Source organism: Lynx canadensis, chromosome D2 (genome assembly GCF_007474595.2).
Source record: "Lynx canadensis isolate LIC74 chromosome D2, mLynCan4.pri.v2, whole genome shotgun sequence".
NCBI classification, from domain to species: domain Eukaryota; kingdom Metazoa; phylum Chordata; class Mammalia; order Carnivora; family Felidae; genus Lynx; species Lynx canadensis.
In genome coordinates, this window is record NC_044313.2 from 28,614,970 (window position 1) to 28,633,158 (window position 18,189).

Consider the following 18,189-nt stretch of genomic DNA (forward strand, 5'->3'; position numbering starts at 1 on the left):
TAGCCCCCAAAGAAAGAAGGACTAATAAACAACACATTTACTCTGTCCTTTTGAGGGCTGCCTTCCTTTTAGAAGGAACTACATCCTTAACACACAGGTAGTTTTCAACCTTGTATCCTTATTTAATATTTTTTTCTAGTGTTGGATATTTGAGCTTCCTCTTTGTCAGCTTTTAAAAGGTTGTTATCAATTATGTTGGTAGAAACATCAGGACAGCTTTCTAGATTTAAGGTTACAGGGTGAACAGAACTAAAGAAACATTAAGCTCTTGGTTCCAAATTCCTGTTTGAGAAATTAAAACAAATTTTTTTTGAAGTATTGACTGTTACTGAGGTGTGATTGGCATGCAAAAAGTTGTACATCCTTAAAGTATACAACCTGATGAGCTTGGAGATAAGTAAACACCTGTAAAACCATCACCTGAGGAAATTTTTAATCAGTTTGTAGTTTTGCCAGCTACTCTACCTCTCTTATTAATTTCTGCCTCCTTTCCAGGTGTTGAGGTGATCATCAATTTCAGGAATGAAAGAGTGGTTGGATTCCATGTGTTCAGAAGGAATCCAATGCAAGCCTTCAAGCTTAGCTCAACTCTTGTACTGGTGACCACGAGGATTAAAGATTACTGTATGTCATACCCTTTCTTACAGTTATAACTTTTTCCTTGTTTAACTCCTTTAACTCTCTCTCTAATTTAACTAAGTCGTTTCCTTGTGTATATTAGCAGTAAAACATTTCTGAATCTCAGAAAACCCTATTTGCTGCCAGGCCAAGAAGGGGGAAGAGAGGTAGAAATCCTGATTCTGTTCCTCATTTGCCTTAGAAATTTGGGTGTCCTGCCATATTTCCTCCTAGCACCCTGTACTTCTCCTTTGCAGCACTTTTTATGATTACAAATCATAAATTATCTGTCTATTTGCTTGATGCCTATCTTCTCTTCCAGAATGTAAGTTCTGTGAGGCACGGGCCCTGATGATCTTATTTGCTGCCTACCCCAGAGTCCCTACTATAGGGTCGGCACTCAATAAATACCTGTGGAATGAGTTATGACTGGAATGAGGACTCAGGATGGACAAATGTGTGTCTCCTGTGATGGGGCCCTCAGAGGCAGGGACAAGGAGGTATGTAGGGTGATTGCCCTGAGACCCTGAAATGATGCCGGAAGAGTGAGCATCTGGGAGATCTGCCCTCGTTCCCAGTCTTCCATCTTCACAACCTCAGGACTTTCAGTCAACCAAGCCTCCTGTGAAATTTAGTGAGTAGCTCTGAAGGAGAGAACTGTGCCCTCTCAGGTCCTCTTCCCCATAATCCACTTCCTCTCTCATGCCTTTCTTTCCCCTCCACCTCCTACCTTTCTTTCTAGCCTAGTGTCTCCGGCTCACATGGAGCTCTTTCCCCCCGACTCCACCGTGTCTAGCAGGAGGCCTGGCTAATGCTCACCATCCCACACAGAACCCTGCCTGCCACAGCTGGAGCTCTTCCTAGAAGGGGTAATGCTGATGGATCACTTCAGGACCATGTGAACATCTGCGTCTGGACTACACTCATGCAAAGGGGTAAGATCATGGCCTCAGACCCAAGTTTCCAGACAACTGAAGACTGACTTCCTTATTTTTGTTGATGGCATCATCTCCCACCACCTGGGTTTGGTTGGTTCCATCTACCTGTCCAATCTTCTACAGAAGGCATAGACAAATGGGGATAGATATCCAGGAGGGCTCTCTAGATATGGGAGGAAAGTTGAAGGGCTCACTTCAAAAAGGTTCTCTTTGGAGGGATGGAAGATGCAAAATGTATTCCAGCAGGACATGTTAAATCCAGGAGGTAATGGGAAGGAAGGAAGAGACTGAAATGGGTCATTGTGATGAGGGGAGGCGGGTCTCCTCCAGCCTCCCCCTGTGAGGTCCCTGATGAAATACAACAAAATGCTAGTTTCTTGGCTTTCTGGGCTGGAACAGCTGCAACAGGACTTCATACACCTGAACCTTCCAATGGATCTGGCTTGTCTGTTCTAAGGTATTGAAAAGCTGTGGCTTGTGTTGCAGTGTTGTGGTGTTTATTGCACAAAAACAGGGAGGGGAGGACTCCCTTGGGATTAGCCTACTCCTGTCTGTTTGCTTGGTCCACTGTGTTTATTGCTGAAAACTTCAGCTCCTCAAATTTCAATATTTGTGCCATGCAGATGACTAGTGGTATATTGGTGAAGGGTAAGCTCTTAAATGCAGGGTTCTCTTATAAGAAAGTGATCTTCCATGTCCTCCATTGAGAATCATTGCCACGGTGAGCCACTGTTACTTATGGAGCTCTATTATTTATGTTCATTGAGGTGGGGGGAGTCAAGGGTCACGAGGTAAAACACAGAAGGTGGTTTGAAGCTTGCTTCTCTCTGTAGAATCTGGACTGTGAGTCATGCCAGGGCTCCTTCTGTAAAATATGAAAGGTGACTTATCCTGGGGGAATTTACATGGAGAACTTATAAGAAGATGGGTCACAGGTTTCCTTCCTATGGCCTTTGCTGTCTCTGGGCTTTTTGTCAGGACCCAGTGGATCTGAGTGGCACTGAAGAGCCTGGCTAGGATGGGCATGGCATGAAAAAGGAGTGTACTCATGGCAGAAATGGTGTAATCCTTTTGCTGGTGTGTGCAATAGGATAGTATGCAACCACAAAGTGTATCCCAGTGAAGCAATGGGATCGATTCACCAAGTGGGCTAAGAGGCATCATGCTGAAGAGGTATTTTGGGTTCTGATGGACAACCAGGGTTGCCATGTGTTCAAAAATTGCTAAGAGCTGCTCTCATTCCTGACTACTGTTGTAACACTCTCCAAGTGAAAGGCCATCATTCCTCTCTGTTGGTGTCAGTTGGAATGGAATGGGTGTTGATATGGAGAGTTCTGAGACCCTTGTCTCTCAGAGATAATGACAACAGAGTCCTGACTGAAGGTATCTTCCTTAAACATGAATTTCTTGTGCTGGGCACAAGGATGGATGCTATGGCAAGATAACTAAATTTGTTTTGTGCTTTACAGCACACAGTTCATGAAGGTTTCTGTATCTACTGTTTTAATCTTAAAACAGTCCTTAAGTTCAGCAGAGCAGGGTTTAGTATGAACACTCTGCAGATACATAAACTAAGTCTCAAAAGGGACTTTCCCAGAACCATACACTTAGTAAGCTGCTGAGCCAAGAGTTCAACCTGGCAGTTTGAGTTTCAAGGTCAAGCCTGTTGGGTTTTGCTAAACTGCTAAGAAGCAGCCTGAGTCACAGGACTCTGATATTGGTTGCCCTTATTAACTGGATTTGGCCACTCAGGAAAAGCCAAGTGCCTTAGAAGCTTGAAGACATTAAGAACTGCTGGACACAAAAGTATCAGGAGATCCCACTTGATTAATATGTTTATGACCTTCTTGAGCAAGACTAAACACCCTAGGAATGCACAGCACCTTTAGAGAAAATTTCTCAAGCTGTGTTGCATAACCTGTACTCCTGAGGGGTATTATGGGTTGATCCACACACATGGGGAGAGGAGACTGAGCAGGGAAAAGCAGTGTTTCCTAGGTTGGGTGACTGTGAATAAAGCAGTCCAGCTCTGGTCACAAGGGTGTGGGACCCGTCACAAAACGAACCTCCTTGAGTCCATCCGAACCCTTGTTGACCACAGGCCTCTCTCAGAATACAAAATTACCCCCAAGGAGTCAGAAACCATCTCCTCTTCCTCTCATGATTTCTTTGAACTACACTGCTAGCTTCCTATTTATCACCTCTGTGCTAATGTTCAGTTTTGCAAGCCAGGGGTCCTTTTGCAATTGTTTGAAAAGCTTGTGGGTGAGAAGCATCAGTTCCTGTTCCTTCACTATCAGCAGATTTCGCACAAATTGGTCAAAACTGGCACGCTTCCTTGTCTTTTGTCTTCCCAAAGAAAACAAGCACCTTAGACTATGTCTCATTAACCAATAAAATGTAGAGATGAAACTCTTCCTTCTAGGGAAGCTCACAGAGAAGACATAACTCCAGCCCAGACAGAGTTAATTCCCTAAAAGTATCTGGGACTGGGACAGGAGATCCATGCTGCAGACCCAGGGGTAAGATAGCTGCTGTTTTTTCAACCCTTTCTCAGGTGTTGGAGTACACTTACTTATCAAGGACCTGAGGCCAGCCTTGGGTTGTCTGGAATCAGGATCTCTTTATGGGGACACTTAAGACTGGTGACTTCCACCAGATTGGTGTTTTCCTGAGCAGTGAGGTGGACTTCAGTCGAGTGAGCAATAGGGTGGCCCAGATGGGGAGCCAGCAGTTGGAGAGAGAGCAGCCCCCACCCCAGCCATCAAGGAGGATATAACCCCTGCACCTGTGGGGCCAGTGCCATTCTGGACATATGCTTGTAAGGGAGCCCCAGGCAAGTGATCAGAGGTTGGAGCAGAGCAGAGGCAGAGATGTACCTGGGGGCACATGCCAGGGTTTTAATTCAGACATCTGAGATGGAAGAAAGCAGACCAGTTCTGGGGTGCCTGGGTAGCTCAGACTTTGATGGTTAAGCATCTGACTTTGATTCAGGTCACCATCTCATGTCTTGTGAGTTCAAGCCCCAGATCGGGCTCTGTGCTGACAGCTCAGAGCCTGGAGCCTGCTTTGGATTCTCTGTCTCCCTCTCTCTCTCTGACCCTTCCCCATTGGTGCTCTGTCTCTCTCTCTCTCAAAAATAAATAAACGTGAAAAAAATTTTTAAAAAGCACACCAGTTCTGATAATTCTCATAGTTCCATTATGTGCTCATGTTTACAGCCCTCGGTCCAGTACCTAGCAGAGTCATAAGATAAAGTTGTCAGCTGAGCTGAGTCCAGATATCTACTCTTCTTAAGGAGTTCCAAATCACACTGTCCTTGCCCTTTGCTCTCTGATACATTCTCCCAATCAGGGCTTAGCCTCTTCCCTAGGCTGAGCTTCATACCTTTGAGGAACACTTTTCTGCCAGTGTAGCTCTCTCATAAGCCATAGGAGGGCAGACCTCAGAGAAAGGATATAGAGAGTCTGGACCTCCATAGTGCCCCCCACCATCGCGACCTCATCAGCAGTCAGGACCCTGCCCCTTAAGTGTCTAAAACAGGGGCTCCTCCTGCCTCTTTCCTTTCCCCAGCTGTAGGGCCACCACAGGGGACAGCCCAAGGTGAGACATTAAAGGGGCCTCAGACACCATTGAATGAACCTGGAAGGGGGGCAGCACTTTCCAGTCTCCTGTCCCTGGCCTTGGTCCCCAGCCCAATCCATGTCGGCCCTTTCAGGAGCTTTTAGTGGAAATTAGCCCAGACCCACAACGGAGTCTGCCAGGCATCCTCTTTTGCCAGCTCCTCCCACTGCTCTTTCATCCCCTCTTCTTTCAGACTGGGACCCTCCCCCCACCCCCATCAGCCACCAGGCCCATCTATAAACAGCCCTCCTCTCCTCCCAGCACACCTCTCTCACTCCTCCTTCCTTCCACCCCATCTCCACACCTCCCTCCCAGTCTTCTCTTTCTCCTGCCAAACCCCTGCCTTCAGGTCCCTCCTACCCCCCTTTCTCCAAGGTAGAGGAAGAGAGAGCCCCAGACAGGACTGATGGCCATTCTCCACCCCCTTCTGTCTGTTCCCTCCCCACAGCTAGTATAGATTCTCCCTACAAAAGGCAGGAAGCAGAGTCTTTCTGAGACCAGCTGTTCTCACCCTCTCTTTCCTTTGCCTTCTGCTAACTAGACTGGACTGTGCTTTGCTCCCTCTTTCTTCAGGTGACAGTGGGCATCTGACGTGCCAGGTCCCCTACCTCATTCCCCACGAATGCTATGGGAAGTCCCAAGGGGCAAGAGCTCCAAAATATGGGGAGAGGAGCCTGGGACAACCCTGCCTACAGTGGTCCCCGGTCCCCACATGGGACACTGAGGATCTGCACCATCTCCAGTGTGATGTCCCCTGAATCCCAGCCCAAAAAGCCTGAAGATGGACCCCAAAAGAAGGCGTACAGGACCCTGGTGTCCAACTGCTGCTTCCAGATCTGGCGTGGCATCAGAGGTACCTGGTGGGAAGAGGGTTCTTTCAGGATACTGGAGTTAGAAGAGGGGTCCCAAAAGCTTTGGGGGGAGATGTGATCTGAAGAAGAGGTGGGATGTCAATATCTCTTTGGGCTTTATGAATTGTCTCTTAGAGCCGATGTCCCCAGAACACAGAGGCCAGTCTCATGGTCTCTCAGAGAGAGAGCCTGGTGCAGTCATCTCCATCTCTGGGGACCCAGAAAGGTATGTGGGAGTTAGCTTGAGGGAGGGCATATTTGTGATGATACCCTAGATGGCCCCACCTGAAACAAGGACCTCCTTTCCAGGTCTTCATTCTCTTCTACCCAGTGTCTTTTCCACTATCTACCTCAGGGTGTTTGATGAAGGAGGGCAGGCTTGCGTGTGATTAGGGTAGCCAGATTCAGGAAGATAATAATAAGGTGATGTGTGAGGAGAGGGCCAGAGTAGAAATGGGAGTAAAGTCCAGGGACTGATGGGCCGGGCAACTGGGAGGAACCCTGCTCTTATGGATCCTAGACGTCTCTCCTATGTCCCTTAGGACTTTGGGGAACAACCCTGACTGAGAACACAGCTGAAAACCGGGAGCTGTATGTCAAGACCACCCTGCGGGAGCTTTTAGTATACATCGTATTCCTGGTGGACATCTGTCTCTGTGAGTAACATTTGTCTCTGTGTCTCTGTGAGAAGCATCTATGCATACAACATCTGTGTACACACTTCCGCAGCAGCACCTGTGGAGATGGCATCTGTGTGTGAGCAGGTCGTGTCCTGGGATTGGTTACCTTTTCAGTTAAAGATATTTTTATTAAAAAGAATTTGTCAGGGCATCTGGGAGGCTCAGTCATTTAAGTGTCTGACTCTGGTTCAGGTCATGATCTCCTGGTTCACGAGCTCTGCCCTGACAGTGCAGAGCCTGCTTGGGATTCTCTCTCTCTCTCTCTCTCTCTCTCTCTCTCTCTCTGTCCCTCTCTTGCTCATGCTCCTCTCACTCTCAAAATAAATAAAAATAAAATTTAAAAGAAATTTTTGTCACTGAGTTGAGGAGAAGAAGGCAGATTGTTAGAAAGCTATTAAAGTTGTTTTGTCAAGCATTATGAGGGGAATACAGTTTTTAAATTCAAGTTCCTGGCACCAGTTCAGCCACCACCATGTTCTGTTGGAAAGTGGAAGTTTTTACCCTTCTGTAAAATGTGGAAAATGGTTCCTTTCTATTTGGAACAAAAATAGTTTGGTGGGTTTTACATGGTTATTATGCTATGTCTGATCCCTGTTTCTTTAGAGGCAGAAGGAAAAAGGTTCAGCAGGCCTTGGAGCTCAGATTCCTGATAAAAGGGTTAAAGATGCAAGTGGTATGGTGGTCAATACAGCTAAGATTCTCCCATGTGAGAGACCACCATGCCACAGACATTGAAGCAAGCTTATCTGAAGTTCTGGGAACTTCCCAAACTGGGAAGGTTTGGTATCTAAGTTGAAAGAACCCAGTGAAAGGATGAAACACCGAGCCATGAAAGGATAGAGTCAAATAATTATAGATAATAACAAAGGTGCACCAAATAGATGGTATAAGGCCTATAGATGGGATGCTTTGTACATAGCCAATGGCTTCTTCCAAAACTTGCACAAGTGAATTTTAGCTAGTTTCGTGGAGTTGTGTGTGTACGTGTGTGTTAATTAAACTGAAGTTTGGACCCTACAACTAAGGTGCCTCCATTATTGCATGACCTTATACCCCACAGAAAGCTCTGTTCTTTTTAGGATGCACGAATCTTTTGAAAGTGTCTGAAAACATAAGTGTAGATGGAAAATGTCATCATCTTAGAGCCAACTACATTTATGTGAGCCCTGTGGGAAAACTGAGCAGAAAGCACTTTCTCTGCTTGCACTCTGTTGGGACTTACTCTGTGGGAATAGAAGGGGCAGTTCTGAGTGTTTACCATGGGTCATCAGCACAGAGTGAAAGGAGACAGTGTGTGCGGGAAACAACAGTCGACCAAGTGTACATTCTGTGGGGGCCATTTGATTCCTTTCAGCAAGTGACCATCAGAAATTCATTTGTTGACATATTGATTTTTTGTCTTAACCATCTGCTAGGAAGGAGTGTCCTCTCCTTTTTCAGATCCCATGATAGCAGCTGAAACCCGCAGGGAGAGCCTTTCTATATAAATGTCTCTATTTCCAGATTAGCCTCTGGAGCAAGATTGGGAGGTTCCTAGCTCCCCAGAGTTATAGTGAACCATTTCTGGCTCCTGTGTATGGAACCGAAGGGGGTTGAAGTTGGGTTTCTGGAAGCCCACTGAGAATATTTAGGGGCATTTTAATGCACTGGTGAATGCTAAATGGTCTGTGACTTGCCAAAGTCTGAGTCATAAACTCAGTCCAATAAGTGCAGAGTCCCTGAGCAGCCAGATTTAGAGGTTGTCCAGTTCAAGGACACAGAAATCCCTTCTCTATGATTCCTCCTGTGGTGCTCTGTCAGGTGGCCAACTAGCCCCATCCTGGGAAATATCCATGGGGATTTCACTGTTTCATGGGGAAACCCAGTCTACAGCTAGGCAGGTCTATTTCAGGGTGGCTATTGTGTTGTTCTATTAGGATGCTGTCTTCCAAGAGCTTCAATGACATGTGTTTGGAAATCCACCTTTATCAGTGTGCTTTTCCCTGTCAGTTCCTATGGATTCAGATGTTCCAGGACCCATATTTGGTATTAGGGTCAATACTGTGGCATAATGGAAAGATATGAAGGTTGGAGCAGACAAACTGGATTCAAATACCAGCTCTGGCACTTACTGGTTTTATAACTTTGGGCACTTTCTTGTTGCTAGAACAAGGATAATACTATTTGTCTTATGGAGATAACATATATAAATAATCTAACCCAATCACTGATAGTAATTATCTTTGTATCATCTAGTGGAATTTCAATATACTCACTTGGTCCTCTAGAGTGGTTATAAAAAAAATACCTCTCAAGAAAGAAGCAAATCTGAAAAGGCTACATATTGTATGATTCTAACTGTATGATGTTCTGAGAAAGGTAAAGCTATGGAGATAGTAAAAGGATCAGTGGTTTCCAGGGATCCGAGAGGTGAGAGAGATGAGTAGGTGGTGTGCAGAGAATTTTTAAGGCAGTGAAACTACTCTGTATGATGATATTATAATAGATACCTGTCATTATACATTTGTCCAAACCCATATAATATACAACACCAAGAGTGAACACTGATGTAAAGTATGGACTTTGAATAATGATGTGTCGATGTAGAGTCATCGATTGTAATAAATGTACCACTCTGATGGATGATTTTGATAATGGGGGAGTCTGTCCATATGTGGAGGCAAAGGTATATGGGAAATCTCTGTATCTTCCACTCAGTTTTGCTTTGAACCTAAACCTGCTCTAAAAAAGTAAGGTCTATTTGGTTTGTGGTTGGCTTCACAGATAGGCATATAGGGCTAATATCATTTGAACAGCACCATTTAAGTTAAGACATTTTCTCCAGAAGACCTCGGTTTATCACTACAACCACATCCTTGTTGTTATTAACAGCACACACACCAACCTTTTACTGAATGAAAGCACTACGCTATATACATTATCTTGTTGACTACTCACAGTGATTCTAGGATATTGGTTCTGTCATCACTCCCATTTTATAAATCCAGAAAGGTTTAGATATGTGAAATAGCTTGCCCAGGGCCATACAGCAACTAAGTGGCAGAAGCAGGGATCCAATTCAGTGACTGTTGGCTTCATTCAGTTATTGAGACTTTTAACTAGAATCTGCTACGGCCTCTCTGCATGTCAATGTGTTACACATTAATTTATTAACACCCATGAACATCTTAGCAAGGACAACTACCTATCCTACCTTAGGAGAAGCATAATTTTGAGAGAATTCTACCAGCTCGTTATTTTTCTTTCTTTTTACTGTTGTATTTTAAAAATGATATAAAAACATTAAAGAACATTTGAAATATAGGTCACCTATAATTGACCACCACAACCCCATAGATATTGTCACTTATCACCAGTCCTTATCCACATACTTACATATTTTACCTAGTTGTATCATATGATTCCCTTCACTTACAATTGGATCTTAAATACTTCTTCATGTTCGTAAGCAGTTTTTATATTTTCATTTTAATGACTACAGTCACATCACAATTAACTATAATACTTCTCTTGTTGCCTCAGTATTTGCCAACTATAGGTAAATGTATGTATACTTGGTACTTTTTGCCATTTTTGTTAAATTATTTCCTTTGGAATTTCCAGGGAGGGAGATTACTAGGCCAAAAGATAGGAATACCTTCTTAATACTTGCTATGTGGTGTTATTTTTGCCTTTGTAAGGGATCATACAAATTTATGATGCCACTAGTACTGTGAGATCAGACCAATTTTGTCACAATCTCACCAACATTGGATATTCTCATTTGTAATTTTTGTTATTAAGTAGGCATAACATGGTACAATTTGCCTTAATTTGCCTTTGATTATCAGTGAGGATGGACAGTTTTCTCAAGCTTTAATTTATTATGTGTATCTACTTTTGTGTAAATTGTTTAAGGAAGGCATGTTTTAAGAGGGACAAGAGAGGGGATGGGGGGTGAAGTTTGGCACATTAGACCCTAGGTGAGGGACCAACCACCAGGAGGCTCATTTCCAGGATTTGGGTTCCTGGGGCTAGGAAAAATAGCCTACTTTGGCCTGGGACAGGTCCTCATAAACTATGGTGGGCAGCCATACTGACCACATTCCTTTTCCCATATGCTTTATTCTAGGACCTGGGTGGCGCTAGATACCAGAGCTATTAGGAGTTTCATCAGCTAAAATAGAGCTATCTTTTTTATGCAGGCAGTGTGGGTGAAACATCAGTCTTCCCACAATAACCCTATCAGTTGGGCAGCCTTTTAAGTCTTACAAAGAGCTTTTATGCCTATTATCTCATTTGGTCTTGACAACAATCCTGTAAGGAATAGATATTACTTCCATTTCACAGATTAGGAAACCGTTATTATTGTCATTATGAATAGTTCAGGAACGATCAGTAATTCAGAACAGTCCCTGATGGGTGGATTTTGTCCTATTCCTCTACATAGAAAATGCTGGAGAATGATCTTCTTGCCTCCACTCCTCCCCTCCCACCATCCTGATATTTATGAAAGGGCTTCCAGCGCTTTGTCTTCTTGGCAGGATGGCTGTAGCCTTTTGTTGTTGGAGGAAACATTGAAGGTCTTTGTATGAAAACAATGGCTGTTTGTTTTAGGAGACAGTATTGTTATCTCAAAGGTGCACCTGGGACTGGCCCTGTATAGGAGCGGCTCTGAGACAGGACACGGCTGGGTCTGGTCACCATGCAGTTGGGGAGGAGGGCACAGACCCTCAATCTTTGGTGACTTGTGCCTCCACACCAACTAATGGCAACTGGATGCTCTTTATTCATCAATGGTTGTAAGGAAATGCCTATCTCTGTTCACTCTGCCTTTTTTGAGTGGATCTCAAGGATCTGTTCATAGATTGGTAGAATCCTGCATTAACAGGAGAAGTTGAAGTAAATTTGGAGGCTAGGAAGAAGATGTCCTTCTTTTTTGCTTTATTGAGATATAATTAACATACAACATTGCATTCATTTTAGGTGTAAAACATGATTTCATATATGTATGTATTGGGAAATGATCTCCAAATTAGTTTAGTTAACACTCGTCACCATAGTTACTTTTTTTCTTATAATGAGGATTTTTAAGATTTAATCTCTTAGCAACCTTCAAATATACAATACCGTATTGTTAACTATAGTCATCATGCTGGACTTATTAATCTTATAATTGGAAGTTTGTACTTTTGACCACCTTCACTGATTCCACTTCCCCTCTCATCCCCCTGTATCTGACAACCACCAATTTATTCTCTGTATCTATGAGTTTGTTGGGTTTTGTTTCTGATTTTTGTTTTAGACTCCACATATAAGTGACATCATACAGCATTTGTTTTTCTCTGTCTGACTTACTTCACTTAGTATAATGTCCTTAATGTCCATCCATTATGTTGCAAACAGCAGGATTTCCTTTTTTGGTGGCTGAATAATATTTCATTGTACATATGTACTGTATTTTCTTTGTCCATTCATCTGTCAATGGACACTTAGGTTGTTTCCATATCTTGGCTATTGTAAATAAAGCTGCAAGGAGCATAGGGGTGCAGATATCTGTTTGAGATAGTGATATCATTTTCTTAAGATAAATACCCAGAAGTGGAATTGCTGGACCATATGGTAATTCTAGGTTTTCTTTTTTAATTTTTTTTAACACTTATTAATTTTTGAGAAACAGAGCATGGGCAGGAGAGAGGCAGAGAGAGAGGGAGACACAGAATCCAAAGCAGGTTCCAGGCTCTGAGCTGTCAGCACAGAGCCCGATGCGGGGCTTGAACTCAGGAACCGTGAGATCATGACCTGAGCTGAAGTTAGACGCTTAACTGACTGAGCCATCCAGGCTCCCCTGGTAGTTCTAGTTTTAATTTTTTGAGGAACGTCCGTAGAAAATGTCTTTCTTGACTGGACATTCCTAGAATTGGCAAGGAAAGGAACAGAAACATATTGGAGGTTCAGGAAATGTCTGTGGGTGAGCTCTTATACCCTATGTGACTGTAAGGATGGAAGAAGATAATTGGTCACATAGAATCATGACGTTAGTGAAGGTATGATGGTGATGGGAAGAGCATGGGACCTGGAATAAGACGACATGGTTCAAATGACAGTACAACCAGTTATTAGCCATTGCCTTTAGCAAGATAGTTCAAGATACATAAATCCCTGGAAACCCTGATTTCTTTACATATCAGATGATGGTAATGACCACCTCTGTAAGATTGGTGGAAAAGAAGTAAGTACAAATAGAACAGTGCCTGGCATATAGTAGGCTTTTAATAAATACCAGTTTATTTCATTTATAAGTTAGGAAATAATTGAAATGTAAAGTTTAACCCACTGGAAGCCTGAGATCTGAGAAAAGCCTGAGAAGGCATCAGGATAATGCTTATGAAGGATCGGAAAGACTAGGCCCTCTAGAAACAGTTGCTGGGGATCAAGTTTGGCCATGGCTAGGAAAAGCATGAAATCATGAAATCATGAAAAGCATGATTTCATGCTTTTCCTAGCATGCTCAGTTACCTATGGCCCACCCAGACACAGAAAGTTACAAAGTCCTTCTGGTACTAGGGTGAAGTGATCTGAGCCAGCTCTAGCTAAATAATAGGGATTTAGGCCCACTAGCACACTTTGGCCTATATTTACCGTAGTAGAATTCCCTGGTGCCCCAGAATTCTGAGGGCCTGGATCGCTGTTACAAGACTGGTGAGCCTGGACATATCTTGTTGTCCAATGCTAGATGATAACCTGTCATTTAGTTTTCCCCTTCATGAGGCTGTCACTGGTCTCTAGGAATACAGTAGTACATTTAAGTGCCAGTTCTTGGAATCAGGGAAAGGCTTTTTACCTACAACTATACTTTGATCAAGTACAAAGAGCAGGCAGCAGTAGCTGATAAAATCTAGCTATTCTAGAGTTTTATAGATGAGCTCAGTTTGGGGCACTGCTGGTGTGAGTAGCCAGAGAAAGAACATGTAGCTCTCATTCATAAAGCATGAGTCTGAGTATTGACTCTGCCTCTTGCCAATTGAATGACCCTGAGCAGACCATATAAATTTGAATTTCATGATTCATAGTGTTAAAAAGAAAGCCACAGGACCCAAATGGTGTCACTTAGGTTAAGGCCCCACGTCAGTAAATGAAGACTTACTACCTGACCCAATTGCAGTTTCAACCTCCCAAAAATGTAATCTTTAACCAGTTGCCATGGGAATTGCCTGGCCAACACTAGGAAATTTACTGATAGGTCCCTTCTGTCCCGCATAGAAGGGCGATCTTGCCTAAACCAATGGCTTCTTTGCTAATAATTTCCTTTTTCCACTCCCTCTTTAAAAACCTTTCCTTGGGGCACCTGAGTGGCGCAGTCGGTTAAGCGTCCGACTTCAGCTCAGGTCACGATCTCGCGGTCCGTGAGTTCGAGCCCCGCATCAGAGCCTGGAGCCTGCTTCCGATTCTGTGTCTCCCTCTCTCTTTGCCCCTCCCCCGTTCATGCTCTGTCTCTCTCTGTCTCAAAAATAAATAAACGTTAAAAAAAAATTTTTTTTAAAAACCTTTCCTTTTCTGCAGCCCTTTGGAGCTCCCCTCTACTTGCTAGATGGGACGCTGCCTGATTCACAGATCAATTAATAAAGCCAATTAGATCTTTAAAATTTACTTGACGGAATTTTGATATTTAACAATAGGAAAACTGCTCGTGGGCAAAGTGGGATAGTTAGACCATGTCTGACAAGCTGTTGGGAGGTATTGCATGAGAAAATGCTTTGAAAACAATGAAACATGGTACACAGGTAAGGGATTATAATAACGCTGCTAATAATTTCCTTATGCTATTCGGTGGTGGCAACAGTAAGTCTATGATTTTAAGTTCAAGTAGATCGTTAGACCTGTGTGGAGGTTCTAGTCACAGATAAAAGGCAAAGGGCAATATTGTCAAAGTTGTGCTCCAAGGACCCTGGGGCCTCCTGAGACCCTTTCAGGGGGTTTGTGAGGTCCTCCCTTACCAAATTACATGTCTGAGAGAGGTCATATTTTCTTCATATATGTTTCTTTTTTTTAATTTTTTTTTCTTTCACATTTATTATTGAGAGACAGAGAGACACAGAGCATGAGCAGGGGAAGGGTAGAGAGAGGGGGAGACACAGAATTTGAAGCAGGCTCCGGGCTCTGAGCTGTCAGCACAGAGCCTGATGCAGGGCTCAAACTCACAAACTGCGAGATCGTGACCTGAGCCGAAGTCGGTAGCTTAACCAACTGAGCCACCCAGGCGCCCCTCTTCAAATATATTTCAACCAAACAACATACAACAACATGTTGAATTCTGAAGCAGATGTGAGAATCCAGCAGTGTTCTTTAAAGATGGACATTAAACAGGCTTGCAAAAGGGTTAAACAATCCCATTTTCCTCACCAAATTTATTTGTTTTGTTTTAGAAAATAATTGCTTTTCATAAAAATATGTTGTCTATGTTTATGTATATTGGGTTTGTTATTGTTTAAAAATGAATCATTATTGTAAATGCTTAAATTTTTCCTCAGTTTTAATTTCTGTAAGGTAATTATTGTTAGATACAACCCAAATTAAAACCTTTTTGAGTTCCTAATAATTTTTAGGCGTCACAAAAGTGTCCTGAGAACAAAATGTTTGACAACCACTTGTTTAGAGAATGAGTCTCAGCTAGTCAAATCATATTGTTTCTCAGCATGGAGTGTTCAACAAATGAAACATTGAGAGCTTGTTAGCAAAACATTCAAACTAAGGACAAGATCCTGGCTATTCACACATTCATTCTTTCAAATATTTATGAAGTCCTATTACCTCGGTCAACTATTAAAGGCTTTCAGATACATGAGATACACCCTCTGCCTTCAGGGAGCAAGGGAAGCCAACACATAAACCGACAGTGACACACGGATAGAGAGGTGCTCCAGGGTGACAGCAAGGTGGACAGAAGGTTCAGAGAGACCTGGGAACTCTCGCAGGTCTCAGAAGCAAGCAACTATTCAAGTCTGAGGAAACCCAGTCATTGCCATTTGTGTGTGTGTGTGTGTGTTGCTGTTGTTTTGTTTTAACATTACTGGCTCTCAGCCTGGAGTAGGCAGGGGTGGGAGCAAGAGCCAACTGAGGCCTCAGGCTATGAATATGCAAGAGCTTTGCCAGAGTCAGAGTCTGGAAGGGCAATGAAAGGAAAATATAAAACAGTGTTTCTCCTCATTCCATTCCAAAAGAATTCTACCCCTTGCCCCCCAAAACCCTGGGAATATCTTTATTAAAAGTTTAACTAATACATAGTTCTTTGTTAAAAACAAAAGTCAAATAATATGGAAAATGTTAAAGGCCACTATTATTAAACACTGTAAATAGTTTGGTATATATCATTTCAGCCATTTTCCAGGCGCTTATATTTGAATTTTAGTGAAATGCACTCATTTTATATAATCCTCTAGAGAATGCTCTGAGGATTTAACCCTTCCCTCATTTCTAGGTCGCAACTTTCTTCTGCCTACTGTCCATTTTAAGAAACATGAGACATTTGGAATCCAACTTTATATAAATGACCTAATAGAGTTCATTAGAACGTGTGAATAGAAGGAGGAATTGCCCAAGAAGAACAGCGACAATAAGAGGATTTCTTCTTTTTTTCAAGTTAATTATTTATTTGGAGAGAGAGAGAGAGAGAGAGAGGTACATGAGCAAGGGAGGGGCAGGGAGCAAGGGAGAGAGAGAATCCCAAGCAGGCTCCACGTTGTCAGCACAGAACCCAATGTGGGGCTTGGTCCCATGACCATGAGATCATGACCTGAGCTGAAATCAAAGTCAGATGCTCAACTGACTGAGCCATCCAGGCACCCACGTCTTTCCTGAGCCCCTCAGGAAACGAGGATTTCTTTTTTCTTTTTCTTTTTTTCTAAGAGGATTTCTTAACAGGGCACTTCCTACTGAGAAAAGGAAAAGGATTTTATATACTCAGTAAATAGTTTTAACTAAGAGATCTGTGATTAGATTTGACTTTTCTTAACATCGGAATTTTGTGTTGTCAGTTTGTTGACTTCAACTCTTTTTCCGTAATTTTCCTAGAAAAATTCCTATTCCAAAGTACCCATCTGACGTGGAGGTATTCATATGAAACATTCACAGGAGTTTATTTCTCTCTCTCGTAACATTCTGAGGTATGAGAAGCCCTGGACTAATATGGGGCTCCACAGTCACGTGGAGCCCAGGTTGCTTCTACCTCACTGCATTGCCATTTCCAACGTATGCCTTCTACCTCATGCTCCAGCTCCTGCTCTTATGTGCATATTACAGCTGTCAGGAAGTAGGAAAGTAGAAAAGGAAAGTACATTCCATCCTTTTAAGGACATGAGCCGGAAGTTGTAAGTGGAAGCCTACTACTGCACTCACATTCCACTGACCAGAACTTGTTCAGGCACCATAACTAGCTGCAAGGGAGGCTGGGTAATGTGGTATTTAGATGGGAGCCATGTGCTTCTAGATAAAATTACATGATCATGTAAGAAGGGGAGGAAAGGTATTGAGAAATGACTAGTAGCCTATGCCAAATAGGGGGAGAACTCTTGCCCATAATTTGACATGGGAGTGGCAACAATTAATGGAACCCAGAGAAACCAAGGCACTTATAACCTCCCTGATACAAAATCACCAGGGAGGCTGATGAGGCCTGATAGTTTTCCACCATGAGTGGGTATTAAAGTATTTCACTAAACTATTGTGAAATTATTATCAGAGACTGTTGCAGAGGCATAAGAAGTGACAGTTTCAGGGTTCTTTATTTTATTTCACAAGAAAGAAGAATCACCCTGGAGGAGTTAGCATAAAACAAACTTCCCTCCCTCTCAAATTATATGACCAAAGCCAAACTGGCTCCAGTGTGCTAAGAAATAGGTAGAGATGTTTCAGAGAGCTTCTCAGCAATCCCGGTGATAAGAGGGGCTCAGGAAGAGGCCATCCAAGTAACCACAGGGTAAATTTTTAGAATTGGTAAAGCCCAAGGAACTTCCAACCCTTCAACAATTGGAAGATTGATGGAACAGTGGAAGTTCTATCCGCACAATGACTGTCAGGGCTGGGTTTTGGGTGGAGGGAAGAGACCTCCAGATCGCTAGAAAAAATCCTTGCTTTTCCTCACAGCTATCCAGGTTAGGAAGGAGTAGTTGTCTTTTGAGTTTCAAAAACTTGAAGGCACAGAGTTTCCAACAGAGGAGTAGTATTGAAATATAAAGGAATTATAATTATACACTCGCTGGCAGAAGCACCCCAGCTTTTCAAGGTTCTTTGTCATTTAGTTGGCACTCTCCTGCCCAAGGAGAGGGCTGCTAGAAAATAACAGCTAAGTTCCATTAAATAGTAATTAGGACCAAGGAAGGAGCTCAGTAGCATATGATGGCCTAGATGGCAATCACCTGGGGAGCTAGGCACACAAAGAAACTGCTGACTTCTTGTTACTGCTCTGAGCTGGGAAGGTCTTCCAGCAGTTCAAAAGAGAGG

At 43.0% G+C, this 18,189-nt stretch overlaps 1 protein-coding gene across 1 annotated transcript in view; it reads left to right on the forward strand.

Annotated features, from left to right (window-relative positions):
- The first annotated feature begins 1,304 nt into the window (after nt 1-1,304).
- PKD2L1 (polycystin 2 like 1, transient receptor potential cation channel) overlaps nt 1,305-18,189 on the forward strand; it is a 35,700-nt gene continuing 18,815 nt past the window's right edge. Inside the window, exons 1-3 of the mRNA XM_032595209.1 lie at nt 1,305-1,553; nt 5,754-6,033; nt 6,574-6,687. Of these exons, the coding sequence (XP_032451100.1) occupies nt 5,808-6,033; nt 6,574-6,687 (340 nt within the window). The 5' untranslated portion in view covers nt 1,305-1,553; nt 5,754-5,807. The remainder of the gene's footprint in view (nt 1,554-5,753; nt 6,034-6,573; nt 6,688-18,189) is intronic.